Source organism: Balaenoptera acutorostrata, chromosome 14 (genome assembly GCF_949987535.1).
Source record: "Balaenoptera acutorostrata chromosome 14, mBalAcu1.1, whole genome shotgun sequence".
NCBI classification, from domain to species: domain Eukaryota; kingdom Metazoa; phylum Chordata; class Mammalia; order Artiodactyla; family Balaenopteridae; genus Balaenoptera; species Balaenoptera acutorostrata.
The window spans coordinates 39,633,438-39,649,869 of record NC_080077.1 but is presented as its reverse complement, the minus strand read 5'-3'; the positions used below and the strand labels follow the sequence as shown (position 1 = coordinate 39,649,869).

General features: G+C 37.6%; 1 protein-coding gene across 3 annotated transcripts in view; it reads left to right on the top strand.

Annotated features, from left to right (window-relative positions):
• Positions 1–16,432, top strand: part of CLVS2 (clavesin 2) — an 87,907-nt gene that overhangs the window by 51,297 nt on the left and 20,178 nt on the right. For all 3 annotated transcript variants that reach the window (XM_057528097.1, XM_007190788.3, XM_007190789.3), the window contains 2 exons: positions 4,902–5,012; positions 10,785–11,005. In XM_057528097.1, the coding sequence (XP_057384080.1) occupies positions 4,902–5,012; positions 10,785–11,005 (332 nt within the window). The remainder of the gene's footprint in view (positions 1–4,901; positions 5,013–10,784; positions 11,006–16,432) is intronic.

The window sequence follows — 16,432 nt, the reverse complement described above, 5'->3', positions numbered from 1 at the left end:
TATTCTTAGATCTATAAAAGTGGTGTGAGGACACAGGGCAATCCCCTACCCCCCAAGATTAGAGAAACAGGTGAATACAGGGAGTCTTGGCTTATTGGGGCAGAAAGTCATGATCAGAAACCCACGTGGGAGCCAATCTGCAGAAGGACAACCTGAATTGTTAATGACGAATTGCTGGAGGCTCATTGTATAAAATGCAGAGTTAAAAGCTCCAGGGAGAGGGGCAGGTATAGGGGGGCCCTCCACACTTTTGTGAGATTTACCTCCAGGATCTTGACCAAGTTCTCCCAGTAAATATTTGAGAAAAATCCCCTTGTGTTTGCATCAGGAGGAGGGGAAAAGGAACCATTTTTACATATGCCATAGCACTCTGCTCTACTCACCAAGGCTTGCTCTCAGGAGAAACCAGGTAACCAGAGCCTAACCTGCTGGGGTATTATTAGAGCTTAACTGACCTGCGGGGGAGGGAAACTCCCAACTTTAGTCTTCCACATGGGAAAAGGCAAATGCCCAACTCCAGGTACTTTAGCCATCCTGTTCCACCCAAGCGGGGAGAAAAAAAATCAAGAAACACTTGTGAGTTAACAGTCCAGAGGCACATGACCATTAAAAGCCCAAGAGCTAATCCACTGGACTATAGAATGCTTTACCTTCCCCCACGCCTTACCATTTTATTACTGAAGGCCTTTTACAATAGTTCCTTTTACCTGGTACATCATGCCTGGCTATCAAGAAAAAATTATAAGTCATAACTGAAAAAAGGTAGAAAACAAAATTTGAAGACACAGGGTAAGCATCTGAATGAGACATGGCAGGGATATTGGAATTATTAGACTGGGAATTTTAAACTATGATTAATATGCTAAGGGCTTTAATGGATAACTAGATAGCATGCTAAAACAGATGGACAATGTAAGCAGAGAGGAGGAAATCCTAAAAAAGAACCAAAAAGAAATGCTAGCGATCAAAAACTGTGACAGAAATGAAGAATGCTTTTGATAGGCTTTTTAATAGACTGGACATAGCTAAGGAAAGAATCTCTGAGCTTGAGGATATATCAATAGAAACCTCAAAAACTGAAATGCAAAGAGAACAAAGGGGAAAAAAAACCAGAACAGAATATCCAAGGGCTGCAGGGCAACTACAAAAGGTGTACCATGTGTATAATGGTAATACCACAAGGAGAAGAAAAAGAGAAAGGCAATGAGTGATATTACAGTGAGGAAAGGAAGGAATCAAGTATTATGTCCTTGTTTTGGACTTTGATACTTTGATACCTTTTTAACACAGAGAGTGTTAAGTCAGAATTTTAACCTAGGTCTACTTGATTGCAAAGTCAGTACTTTCCTTTCTCTTTCACACTGTCTTAACTGTGATTTGGTACTGACCAAGTCATTCTGTATTCAAAGATGTGTCCAAGGAATCCATGGCATCATGTGTAAGTTATGTGTTTACACGTGTATATTCTTTGTTCACAGTAGTAGAAGCATGACCTTCAAGTGGTTCTCAAAGTTTAAAAATCACTGAGCTAAGACTTCTGGCTTAAAAACCTGATAGCTGGTGTTCATTCAGTTTTGTTCTAGAGATCAAATGCTCACTCAGGAGTATATTTTAAAAGTGTACTAAGTAGTTCTGCTTTAGGTAGTGCTGTTGGTTAAAAATTCTTAAAGATCTCCCTGCCATGAAGCACCAAGATGTTGAATAAATCACAATGAAAATATGTCTAGATGCTCTACTGAACTCTGGTGAACATAAAACAAGTCCCAACAGAGACAAGCACATGGAGTCTACTGGAAAGAAACAGAATAAGGGAAGCTTGAGTGGTTCTGGAGGCCAGTGTTGACTATAGGAACCCAGAGTTTTGGAGAGTAATGATTGCTGGGGGTGCGCGGTGGGCAGGAGCAGACGTGAGGCCTGCACACACTGAGGGCAAGTTGGGGACTGGATGTGAGAACCTGCATTCCTCCAGGTGCTGCATCCTCAGGGAAAGGTTGTGCTGGGAAAATCCCTGCTGGCCAGGAAACGTTTAAGGAACCTCTCTGCCTCTCCCATATCCAGGGATAGAACCTGGTGGGAGCTAATATAGATCTTGTCGGGAGAAAAGCGTCCTCAAACTAGCTCTTTCAGGATTCCCAAGTATTAATGTTAGCCAAATATGATCCACCATAAACAAGATATCATGAACAAGATCAGCAGAGATAACAAATTCAGGCCCTCAAGGACCCAGAAACAAAATACCTCTGTGTAAAATGGTTATGTTATCAAACAATGTTATTAATGATGGAATTAAAATGAGCAAAGACCAAGCAACTAACAAATTAAAGTGTCATGAGAATCTATTTTACACCCACTAGATTGGCAGAAGTTAGAAAGATGGATAATACCAAGTGTAGTATGTGCAGCAGCCAGAACTTTCCTGCATTACTGGGGGAAAGAGGAGTATAAACTGGTGCAGTTTGCTCCTAACAATTTTGTAAAGTTGAACTGTATACACTCTAGGACTCAACGTTAACACTTTTAGATAAATATCCTGCACGTACACCTGAACATGCACAAGAGACACGTCTGAGAATGAAGTCTGCAGAGCAGCTGTGTTGGTGATAGCAAAACAAACCGAAAATTTGGAAAACAACGTGCAGGGACAGAAGAAAATAAACTGTGGTGTTCCATGCAATGGTATGCTATACAACAGTGACAATGAACTATAGCTATGCACAACATGTTTAAATTTCAAATACAACGAACCGCAAAAACACGGTTACGCGACCACATTCACTATGACATTTTTATAAAGTTTAAATACTTAAAAAACTTAACAGTATGTTTTAAGGGATATATATATATATATATATATATATATATATAGCAAAAATATAAAAATAAAATATGCAAAATAAAAATAATAAATATTATATTTATAACATTTATAAAATAAAATATAAAATATTGAGATAAGCAAGAGAAATGCTTATATATGAAATACAATGTGAAAATTTTAAATGTGGGGAAAGTGAAAGAATATATAAATACAGTGATCTTCAAGGTTACCAACTATATTCTATTTCTTAAGCTGAGTGGAGGGCACATATTAGTATTCTCTTTATTGTATATACATTATTTATCTTCTTTTTATGTATAAAAATGTCATAATTTTAAAAGATACTATGAATCATATATGTATACATATATCCCCTCTTTTTTGGATTTCCTTCCCATTTAGGTCACCACAGAGCATTGAGTAGAGTTCCCTGTGCTATACAGTAGGTTCTCATTAGTTATCTATTTTATACATAGTATCAATAGTGTATATATGTCAATCTCAATGTACCAATTCATCCCCCCCCCCCATTTCCCCCTTGGTATCCATATGTTTGTTCTCTATGCCTGTGTACAGTAGAAACTAACACAACATTGTAAAGCAGCTATATTCCAATAAAAATTTTTTTAAAAGTAACCTGCTATGTGGAAGTCAGATGTATTTTTTCATATGAAAATAAAAGGATATTTAGCTGAAAAAATAAAAATTAAAAAAATTAAAAGACACTATGCCTGCATTTCTACCTGATTCATTTCTGTTTTGTAATACTCCTTTGATGAATGAAAGCTACAAATTTATAAAAGAAGTAAGAGACTGACATAAAACAAGACACAGCTTACGAATGTATTTATTATTTGAAGTACTGTGGTTTTTTCATAGTGTGTTATTCTCGAAGATAGAAATTTCGTTGCAGAAAAAATGTTTGTTGACTCTAAAAATCAATATATAAAATCACTAATTAATTTCTAACGCTTATAAGTGTCCCCTAAAAACAAAATAATTTAATGATGTTACACCATGCATGTTTTTAAATCTTTTGAATCTTGTTCAAGAGAAAATTTAAATTAAGAAAATAGATCTACAATTATTTCAGTTTCTTTTCTTTTGTTCCTGTTTATGTTCTCAGTAGAATCTAGATGTAGGCCAATTATTATGATGCCACTCGAGAGACACTTCTAGTGGTACAGTTTTTTAAAGGAGACTTTTGTAGTCAGTTCAGCGTGGAATTTTGAACCAGTAGCAAAATCTAGGTCCATTTACATAGAATCCGTAGCACTGTCAAATGTTGTAATTTATTTGGCTTAAGGATTCTCTTCAGATTTTGGGGTGGACTTGAGATGCACCTATTTAGTCACAGAAAGGAGGAAAATACCTCTTCGTCACTTCAGATGCAGACCTTCCATGGTTGAGTTATTGCTGAAGGAGAGGCTGGCTTTGTGATAGCCCCGTTTTCCTCCTGTTGGGTGAGCTCAGAGGGTTTGACTTTCCTTTAACTTGGCAAAATGCATGTGCAAATTTCTTACACTACAATTCCAGGTTTTTATTTTGCTTAAGCATGTTTCCTTTTTTTGGTAGTTGGAATAAGGAAAGGAAAGTGTTTATAGTAAAGCTGGTAATAAAATAAAGAGAATAAAGTGAGTTTTGATATCTGGCCGTCCTCACATTATAGATAACTACATTGAAATTTAGTAAAACATTTTAATTTAAGTACATTTTAATATACACTTATCTAACATAGATTCATTATTTGACAAATTTCTAAAGTCTTTTACTTGTATTTCTTGGTCTATAATGACTGTTAGCAGTTTGCAGGCTTAAAACGTGGCACTCCTAAAAATGCTGAAATTCCTATCAACAACCTATTCTTGAGAAAGATGTGCTTTATTACATATTGCTTCAGTTTCTGTATGAAAGTTACAATGTTTAATTGCAGTAAGGTTCTTCCTTCTTTCTTCTCCTTAGCTATGCAGATAATCATTTAAGTGTGCAGAATAACAAATTTGTATACCATACGGCCTTCCCTAAACCTTCTCAGTGTTTTAAAGCGTGTTTTGATTTTTTTTCCCCCGCCATGTTACTCTAGGATAGTTTCCCAGCACGATTTGGAGGAATTCATTTTGTCAACCAACCATGGTATATCCATGCCCTGTATACCGTGATCCGGCCTTTCCTGAAGGAGAAGACTCGGAAAAGGGTATTTGTTTGCTTCTTTGTTTTTTTATTTCCTTTCTGCTCCCCCATTCAATAAATTATGATGCCTACTGTATGTATAACATGTCCTGTGGTAAAATGTGTTTCTGTATTGACTATAACTGTAAAAGATATTTTACAAAATGTAAAAACTTGTGATTAATTCTGAACAGTGTATCTGTGAAAGAAATACTTAAAAACTAGCTCTCTTTCTTTTCCACAAATGGGGAGAACATTTTAGCACATTCATTATACATTAAAGCCTCGGTTTAAAAGTAAAAACTATTATACCATGTTACTATATTGTTATTGGTACACTTAGTTTCAAGTAATATAAAGCCAAAAGTTATAATTTTTTATGTTATAAATAGGTGTTAGTTATTTCACAATATGTATTACATTGAATATAGTGAATTTTGTGATCTCTAATATAATTTTGTAGTGATTGTCATGATCAATCACACATTTCAGAAAGAATACTAATGTGTAGAAATTTTAATATCTCTTTAAATTACAAGTTACTTGAATTCCAAGATTCAGTTTTATCCAACAATCAGGATATTCAAAGTATGTTCCAAAATAATCATTTTTCTGAGAATAAGAATATTTATATAAATTATTTAACGCAGTGCATGGTACATTGTAAATACCGAACACATTTATCGCTATTGATAATATTTTAAAATGCATTTTAATGTACATTATTTCATTTTATCCTCCAAACATCTCTGAAAAGTAAGCTTAGTAAGCATCATCTCCCATTTAAAAGCTGAGAAAAGTAAGTCTTAGGATGGATAAATAACTTGCTTATTCATTTTACACAGCTGTAAAGTTGTAGAGTTAACATTTGAATCCAAATAGCTCTGCATTTAGAGATATTTTTACCACTGTGCTGTGACCAATTTTCAAATGATTAGTTCCACAGTAAAATATAGTTGCTTCTAAATCCATATGGAAGATAATTTTCCATGTGTCTCCTGAATGAGAAGGCACTTCAGGTATCTCAGTGCCATAAAAGCCTTACTGTGAGTGTGAGGGTGAAATCATTGTTAGCATGTGTTGGTGTCAAACATTTGTGAACAGAGAGTTTTCTGTTTATGAATTTGTTGAATATGTTTTAGTAACTTAGGAGGAAGAATTCTGTAAACAATTATAATTTATATTAGGAATTATTTCTACCACCAAGATTCATATTAATTTACATTTTATAATTGGGAAAAATGTATTGATGTGCGTCAGGAAAACCACTTTCAGCTTTGTTTTATGAAGGGATGATCAGGTGATCCAAAATATCTGCTGGGGCTTTTAGTACAAATTGTACTAGGGAATGCTTTTGTAGTGTTCACGCTATGCCGCGTGCTGTTCTAAGTACTCTTGGTATGTTAATTCACTTAGTCCTTCCAACAAGGCTTTAGGGTAAGCATTATTATTTTCCTCCTTTTATAGATGAGAAAGTGAGGCATGGAAGGTGAATCCATTTGCTCCAAATCACAGCTAGGAGGTAGTAGAGCTGAAAATGTGGATGTATTGGGAAGACTGTTCCAGGTAGAGGGACTAGCAAAGACAATGGTAGAAACAGGCCTGGAATATTTGACAAACAGCAAGGAGGCCAGGAAAGCTGGAGATGAATGAGCTACTGGGGAGGATAGTAGGGGACTGGATGGGCAGGAACGTAGTGTGCCCGCTCATAGAGGGTCTTGTACACTGTTGTAAAGATCTGGGCTTTCAGTCAGAGTGAAATGAGGAGCACTTGAAAGACTTCGAGTGCAAGGGTGACTTGTGACATGATTTTGACATGATTTTGCTCTGTTGAAAAGACTGAAGAGTATCAAGTCTACAAAAAAAGGAAAGCTCTAGGTTGGGGGTTATTTGATGGAATTTGATGATTTTGACAATGCCTACAAGAATGCATTGCTAGCACTATTCCAGATGGAACTGAGGTATTTGAATTTTACCATTTTAATTAAAACTATATGACTTGGAAATTTTTGTATGAGAAAATAATTATAGATTGAAACACCTTTAATTTTTAAGTATATAATCAATGCACAATGCAACGCTATTATATTTCCTTACTGGAATCCCAAGTGATTCAGCACTACAGTATTACTCAACAACTTACAATACAGATGCTGTAAATCTATGTTCTGAAAAACTGGTAAAAGGAAACCTAGGAAAGAGTCGTGAATCATCTTTCACAGTAGACATTTAGTTCTTCATTTTCTTAAATTAAATCAGACTTTGAATTTCCAACATGCTGGGCTGATGGAAATGTCAACCTTAGGTGTCACAGGGGTCCCTTCTCAAAATTTCACCAGTGTCTGGAATCTTTCATGTAGAGCCTAACTTCCCATCCATCATGGCCACTTTTGACATGCTCACTGTTCAAGCTAGTATTAGTTCCTTGAATTAAGGTCTCCTGCTCCCAAGCATCTTTACTGAAGCCAGAACCCAATGGCTAGGTTTCAATCCACTACCCTAGTGCACTCTTCAGCTGGTCCACGGATGTGGTCCTGCCACACCCCAAGAGCTGACAGGTAACAGGTTTTCCTGCTAGTTGTGACAAATTTCCACTTCTTCCTCAATCGTGGGCTTGCTATTCTATTCCTTGCTAATTCTTAAAAATATTCTACCCTCTTTCTACCATAATTATGGTCAGCTACCATAATCTCTTCAATGGCATGGTTTAGGAAAATAAAATTTTAAATTTTTTTAAATTTAAAAGTTCAGCCTAAGTATAATTGTAAGGTAATCTGAGGCAAAGGAGACCCAAAGAACCAGACTTTTTGCATGAAATGGAGGAAGAAAAAATATATACGGGGGAGAATATAGTAAAACTTCAATAAATGATGAGACAAATGTGTGCATGGCATATTGCAGCAGGGTGTGAGTAGTAGGAGATGTGTTAACAGAAAGAATTCATAGAGGATCTTATAGGACTTACTCTAAGAGAAAGAAGAAGCCAATGGGGGATTGTGAGCAGACTAATGTGACCTGACTGATGTTTTAACATGGTCATTCTGGCTGCTGTGTTGAGAATAGAGTGTTGGTGGCAAGAGTGGAAGTTGGGAGAGCAAGAGTGGAAGTCGGGAGAGCAGTTAGGAAGCTAGTGCAGTAACACAGTGTGAAGGATGATGGAAGTTGAGTTAGGGTTGTAAGGGTGGAGTTGTTCAGATGTTTGAATTCAGGATAGATTTTGGAGGTAGTACCAAAAGAATTTACTGACAACTTAGATTATGAGAGAAGTAAAAGATGAGTCAAATGTTTTGGCCTGAGAAATTAGAAGCATATTTGTACGATTAACTGACATTGAAAATAGGGAGGAGTTGATTTGGGGGAGAGAATTATAAGTTCAATCTTGGATATGTTAAGTTCCATTTACCATTTAAGTGGAGGTGTCACATAGAGAGTAGAAATACCAATATGGAGTTCAAAAGAGAGGTCTGGATTCAAAATATAAATTTTCAGTGTATGGACAATACTTAAAGCCACTAGACTGAATGACATCACCAAGGAGTGAGTATAGTTAGAGAAGAGAATAAATCCAAGAACTGAAGCCTGGAGCTCTCTGATGTTAAGATGCTGAGGAGGTGAAGAATAACCAGCAAAAGAGTCTGAAAAAAGCATCTATCAAATAGAAGGAAACCAAGAGATCCTGGGAGAAAGCGTTTCAATGAGGAGAGCCATCTACTATATCCAGTGCTGCTGAGAGTTTAAGAAAAATAAGGACAGAGAATTATTGGACACTGAATTTAGCAGTGAGAAGGATCTTGACAAGAGCTATTTTCATGCAATGGTGGGAGGCAAAGCCTATTTGGATTCGATTCAGGAAAAATGGGACAAAAGTACTTGGACAATGAATATAGATGACTCCTTTGATGAGTTTTGCAATGAAAGGAAGGAGAAAAAGAGGATAATTACTAGAGGTAAGGTCAAGAGAGGTTTCATGCATCTGTATGGGGGGGGAAGGGAAGAGTAGAGTTGGCCTGTTTGTTCTTTGATGGGAAAGATACAGAAGAGGAGGAAATTTGATGATGTGAGAGAGACAAGAGAGAATTGTTTGGGAAATATAACTGAGTGGAAGAGAGAATGAATTCTAGTGCACAGGTGGAGGGGTTGGCCTTTGTAGAGTTTATTCTTCCATTGTGCTGGGAGCAAAGGCAAAGCTTATGGACACAGATGCTAGTGGGTGGGTCTCATCTGGTTGCCCTATTTTTTCAGAGAAAGAGGAAACAAGGCCAAAGCTGAAAGTGATGTTGAGGGAGGAGGGAACAGAGTGTTAGTGAAAAGAGAAGTAGTGTGAATTACATTTACTTTTCTAAGGATTTATTACCATAACTCTTGCATGACTTGAAAGAGAAAGTTTCTGACATGAAGTAGTACATCTGATGAAATAAAGGTTGTATACCTAATAAAGTAGGGATTTCAGGTGCTAGAACTTAATTTTCCCAGGAAAATTATAGGAGAGAGAGAGAGTGTGTGTGTGTTTTCCTGTTGTGCTCTGTAAGTAGGAAGGGGAATGTGTAAAGTTTGCAATTAACCTGATTTAACTTGGGGCAGACAGTATCTTCCACCTTGTAAGCCTCACATTATGTATTCCACCAGCGACTTGCTGTGATCATTTTGGCCAGTGACCCGCTCTCAGGTGCTTTTATACTCTTCCACAATTTGTTGAAATTACTTGTTGACTGGTGACTCCCATTCCTCTCATTTTATTTGATATAGACTAGTCTTTGTTTTCTAGTATATTTACTTCAGTGGATTCTAAAAGTATGGAAAGCAAGATGAACATCTTAGCCTGTTCATCTTGAACCTGAAGTATGAGATTTCTAAGGCACTTAAAAATTATAATCTTTAAATAAATATGTAAGTTTATATGAGGTGACAATAGTACTTTATCAGAGAAGACTGATCTGAAGTCTTGAGATTGAAATGAAAGAAGAGGAAAGAGGTAGCCATTTATGGAGAAACAGATCTTGAGTATGTAGCTTAAATAACTCTCCAATTTAACAGAAAGCTCTATGTAGACAGTGATAAGAATAATTAACAGATACACACAGCTTTACAGTTTCAACTCATTATTCCATTTCTGATTTGAATGATAACCATGGAAATCTGTAGCAGAGAAGATGCTGGTAACATTATAGAACATTGGTCCTTTGGGATGTGAAACTTCTGTCAACCTTTCATTGTGATGATGCTAATCTACTTTTATTTACATCACATACTTTGTATTATAAAGCAGTAATTTAGTGGTTACAGTATTCTTATTTTTACTGAAGATAAAGAGAAAACCATACTGGTGACAGCTTTTGGGTTTAATAACCTGAATGGGCTCAGCAGTTGTTGAGTCCTTATGAGAAGAGTCTTTTGACAGCATTCATTATGCACATCACCAGCTTTGTACAGCTAACACCAGGATAATGTGCAGATCAACATGCACATTAGATTCTGCTCATGTTCCCAGCTATGAAGCAGGAAACTAAATTTCTTGTTCGAGTTCTTTAAACCAATAACCATCTGACCTTCTAGAAGCTACCTAAAATCCCTGAGCCTCAGGATTTTTATATGAATTATTAGGATTACAGAACCAGCCTTCCTGTTTCACAGAGTAGATGAGGGGCTTAAATATTTTAACAGACATGGAAAACTCTTGCTTTGGCTTTCCTATCCTCAATCCTCCATTCCCCCCGCCACCTCCCGCCCAGTTCCCAAAATCTGGGTGATATTTATTCTCCTCTGTGTGTTTTCTCCCACCCTCTTCTTGCGTTTGTAGATATTTTTGCACGGTAACAACCTGAACAGTCTACACCAACTGATTCATCCTGAGATTTTGCCCTCTGAGTTTGGGGGAATGCTCCCCCCTTATGATATGGGAACCTGGGCAAGAACACTGCTAGACCATGAGTATGATGACGACAGTGAATACGGTGTGGACTCCTACAGCTTGCCTGTGAAGGAGGTAGAGAAGGAACTCTCCCCCAAGTCCATGAAGAGGTATGCTGGAGGTCGCTGGGAAGTGGATTGGGCCAGGGTGGGGACACCTGATACAACTCCAGATTTTATATTTCTCTGAAGTAGATATTTGGTGACACTTTAAAGCCTTTCATGCTCCTGTGATCGGATGTCTAAGGAGTTTCAAGTCAAAGATAAATTCGTTCAAGGTCACCTCAACTCAGTGTTGCTCTAAATTCACAGTCTAGCTGACCCCTTAGAAGTCAGCCAATCCAGTGGCTTTTCAAACTGTTCTTTAAGGTTCTGGTTGAGTGCCTCAGGGCAAGCAGGTATGGGGTGGGGACCGTGCCCATCTCCACTGCGGTGAGACTGACAACTAAACAATTTTTTGGACTTCTGTGTAAGATTTCAGTTGAACGAAGGGATCCATACAGCGTGCGCACACACACACGCTTCAAACACTAACATTCACAGCTTACGTTCTTTTTTCAGCATCTCTACCAAGTTTCTGTTTAAAAGTTTCTGTCTAGCCATTCCTGGGGCAAAACACTGTACTTCCCTACAGCTTTAATCTTTACAGAATTCATTGTTGAGTCAGAATCTGATTTCCTGCTTTGACTCTCATAGTGTTATTAGGTTTGTTTTCTTTCCGTCAGTGGGTATCTATTCAACACATGGTCTGTAATAAAAACTTTCCTAGGCGTTTTGTATCCAATATGGGTAAAACATATGTCCAGCCATAATCTACTGGTGATCGAGGGCAGCGGGGTTGCCAGACACACACAAATGCATAACTGCCTCTGAGTTTGCATTCTGTAGCACTCCAGAAGACATCTAATTCTTATGCTACCCCAGGCCACACCAGCCCAGGGTACATTTGGATAACAAATACTATTTCTTGGTTCATTTCGTATCCAGGAAATATAGGAACCACAGCTCCTACAAGTCTCTCTTCACCTAATTCAGGGAGGACACAAGGGCATCTCCCATGTCACTGCAAACACTATCTTGCATCCTTCTCTGAGGAAAGCCTTAGGGTCATTTGGTCACCACTGACTCATGCAGTGGCATCTTTGAGACTGGCCTCTTTTATTTGCTGCTGCAGGTGCTGCTGTTCTTGGGGGGCGGGGTGTGATGCCTTTCTCCCCCCAGGCTGCTCCACAACTCCTTGGAGAGAACGGAAAGGCCAGGAACAGCTTCGGCTTTAATTTCTCCACTAATTGACAAGCTTATCTTTAAATCAAGTTTGGGCTTTTCAACTCCCTCCTCTTAAAACAAGGCTTCCTAATTTGAGTTATATGCTCTTCTCACCAAAGGGGTTCATTGATGGACTCTCAAAGTGGTCTGTAAAGTGATAAAAGTTGTATTCAAAACTGTGTGTGTATATGTTTCAATGTATGTATGTATATATAGATATATAAATGTATATATAGTGCATTTTTTTTCTGGAGAGAAGGCATATTTCATCAAATTCTCAAAGTTGTCTAAGGCAAAAATGGTTAAAAGCCATTGCCTAAGAATAGGTTCCTGCTGATAAAAATTAAAATTCTAACAGAGATAATTGTTACAATCTACCATTTTTAATAAACTTCTCATGAGTTAGGCCCTTACTAGGTACCTTTTTTGGTAACATTCACTTATTTAATTCTCACAGCAACCTTGTTAAACAGATATTTGTGTCCCCAAAGTCACATAGTCTATATGTAATGGAACAAGGTTCCAATGCATGAGGTACAGAGTCTTTCATGTTGTTGATATAAATCTTGTCTACTCTTCTGTGACAGCATGACACAGAGCGCCCTCACTCTAGAACTGAGCTACAGGAGGATTTGGAGACAGCTCTCATAGGTGTCCCTTTGTCTTTTCCTTTGCCAGCTAGCAATGCTCATTTCCTTTAGCCCCTCCTTCTGTGACTTGTTAACCAGTGTGGTCCCCTCCTCTGAGCACACCTCCCTCCACATCCTCTACAGCCTCAGCTGCACCCCCATCACCTACACTTCCGCCAAAACTTCCTACCTGCTCTCTTTGCCTCCACCTTTACCCTGCTCCCCTACCTTCCATTTATTATATTATCCATGTGGCAATCAAAATAATATTTAAAAAATATAAATCAGATCATTTCACTTCTCTGCTTTGAATTTTTAAGTGACGGCTGATTATACAATGAATACAATCAACTCCATATCGAGACTTACAATATGCTGCATGATCTGATCCTGCCTACCTCTCTCCTCTAAGTTTATTTACCTTTTCTCTCCTCCCTTACCTTTCAGACACAACATCCTTCTTTATTCTCCTTCAGCCTCCCCAGCTTGTTCCTATCCAAGGGTCTTTATTCTTGTCACCTCTGGCTGGAATATTCTTGTCCTCTATCTTCCAATGGCTGGCCCCAATCAAAGGTCATCTCCTCAAGAGGGTCTTTTGGTCTTTCTCAGTCACCAGGTCTTAATCAGCTCTACTTCCTCCTCATTCTAGCCACTTCCTATCAATCACCTTCTTTATTTTCTTCATAGTTCATTATTAGTCAGTGAAATGATTGATTTTATTTAGTTATTTATCCCCCAGTCCTGCAATGTAAGCTTCAGGGAGACTTTAGTGGCTTTGTCTATCCTGTTCTCCTCTGAATCCTCAGTGCCTGGAGTGGAGCCTGGCACACAAAACATGCTCACTAGGCACCAGTTAGATGAATGAAGGAGTCCTCTTCTGTCTGTCAGTGGCCCCTTTTAGGTGCAGTGTTTAGAATTGTAGAGGTGACATCTGACGCTATCATTACTTGCATAGAGGTTCCAGAATTCTGGCTTTGCAGTGTAGACCTCATTGGCTTCCTTTAGTTGCTGTTGTTGTCACTGTTGCTGCCATTCAGGCAGCCAAGGCACATTGCTGACTCATACTGAACCCCTTAAAACTGATCTCTTTACTTATAGATCCTTATCCTCATAATTCTTTATTTCTGTGTTTAGCTTTTTCCTCCAAGCACATTACTTTAATTGACATCATCTTGTTAGATTTGGTTCAGGCGATCCACCTTTTGAAGTCTTTTTGGATCCTGATTTTCTTCTCCAATTAATTAGGCCATTTTGTCCCCTGAAGACTTGGCTTATAGCACGATGGCCTCCCCAACCCTGAGTTTCTTGCTTCTGACATGGGCTGATTGGAATTTCAGACATCCTTTGTTTGGTGTAGGTTTTGTATCATATGAAGCTTATATGGTTCTATTTGAAAACTCCTGAAGAATGAGATCAAGAAAGTTGTTTCACTTTATTTTTATCTTCTCTCTGGCAGAGGATGGCAGTTCCCCATCAAGGATGGGAGAAAATTGTTTCTAGGTTCCACCCTTCCTCCATCTCCTTTTCCAGTTTTATATCATTCTTAGATTGAGAGGGGAAAAAATCATTCCTTCACCAAAGAGTTGTAGATAACTGTTCCTTTGGGTGAATTTAGCTACTTGTATAGCTAGAAGATTATGTTCCTCTGTATGAATTTGTGGAGAGATAGTATAATCATGTGAAAGAATACAAACTTCACTAGAGAGTGGGTTCCTTAAACTCGGGGAATGTGTTTCACCTTATGCCTCTAGGACCCAGGACAGTGCCTGGCACACAACAGGTGCAGTGAGCATCAACACTAATGTTGTTATGGTAACATGCACTTCCATTTTATTAAATACTATCCAACACCTATTGTTACTACATGCCAAACCCTATCTAATGCTTTGTATACATCAACTCCTTTGCTTTTCTAAACAACTAATAAGGTAATACTATACCCATCTTATTGATGAGGAGACCCAGATATAGAGAAGGTAAGTAACTTCTACATTTCACACAGCTACAAAGCTACAATGCTAATGTTGGAACACAGGTAATAGTATTCTCTAAGTCATTTCCTTAACCACTACCGTATGCTATCTGCCAGAATTAATGCTGGGGGTTATGCATGTATTATTGCACTTGATCCTCAATATGTCTGTATGATGTAGGTATTATTTCCCCCATTTTACAGGTAAGGGAATAAAATCTTAGGAAGTTTAAATAGCCTTCCCTTGGTCACAGAACTAGTAAATAGCAGAAGGTGGAATTGGAATCCATTTCTGACTAAAATCTAGTCTCTTAAACACTAAGGTATAGCACAATATTGTAGATACATAATAGATGAATAAATGATACCTGGATAATTAAAGTTAAGCTATAGGTTTTCAAGGGGAAAAAAGGTTATGCACTGAAAGACAGTAGAGGCTGGAGACTGCTAAGATGTACTATGAGTTAATGTTAAGTAACTTCCTCTAGTGCAGTTGAAACAGACCAATTTATTAACAGTTATGGTCCTGCACAAATCACCCTGTTGTTTTGTATAAGAGAGCAAAAAAGAAAATCTAGACTAAAACAGCAGTACTCTTGGGGCAATTAAATATCAAAAAAATCTTAATCAGAAATTGTTTCTGCCTGGCTTGCTTTATTGAGGAATTGTTCTGCATAATGAGCCAGCAGCGTTCATCATCCAACAATTCTGACATCTGTAGTGCATGATAAAAGCAAACTAGGACATATATACACTACCAAACATAAAATAGATAGCTAGTGGGTAGCAGCCGCATAGATGTTTAAAAAATAAGCAAACTAGGAACTTAATCCCAGGTTGGCTAGTGCACTGTAATTTAAAATATTTTATTAAAATTGCCATATCCTCTAATAAATTTTTTTATTTAAAAAAATTTTTTAACATCTTTATTGGAGTATAATTGCTTTACAATGGTGTGTTAGTTTCTGCTTTATAACAAAGTGAATCAGTTATACATATATATATGTCCCCATATCTCTTCCCTCTTGTGTCTCCCTCCCTCCCACCCTCCCTATCCCACCCCTCTAGGTGGTCACAAAGCACCGAGCTGATCTCCCTGTGCTATGTGACTGCTTCCCACTAGCTATCTATTTTACATTTAGTAGTAAAAGTAGTCAAGGAACGAACGTAAGGGTTTAAAAGATGTGTGTGCATGTGTATATGTATTTGTATGATGTGTGTTTTAATAGAACATTATGGCAAATGCTTATATTGTAGACTCTGTGCTGTCTGAAGAGCTTTGGTGTGTACTTAATGACTATTATTAGGATATGCCTCAACATTTATATATTTAACTTTGTGAGAATTTTAAAATAAATGTTTTTGTTAAGAATTTCTTTCTCCACAGGATAAATTGCTTTATCTTCATCACTCTTCGCTTTCAATGCTTGATACCCATCCTCTTTCAGTATGGAAACTATTTATTGGATAAAAGTTAAGACATTGAAATCCTACTGTGTAATAGACTCTGTGACATGCATTGTGTTCACAGCAAGGAGAGAAACTGATAAAGTCCCTGCTCATGGAATTTATAGTCTAGTGGGTACTCGTTGTCAAGTAACGCTCTAGTGCAGGACATTAAATGAACCCCTGTATATTTTAGCATGGATTCATCTTGGGAAACCAATTATT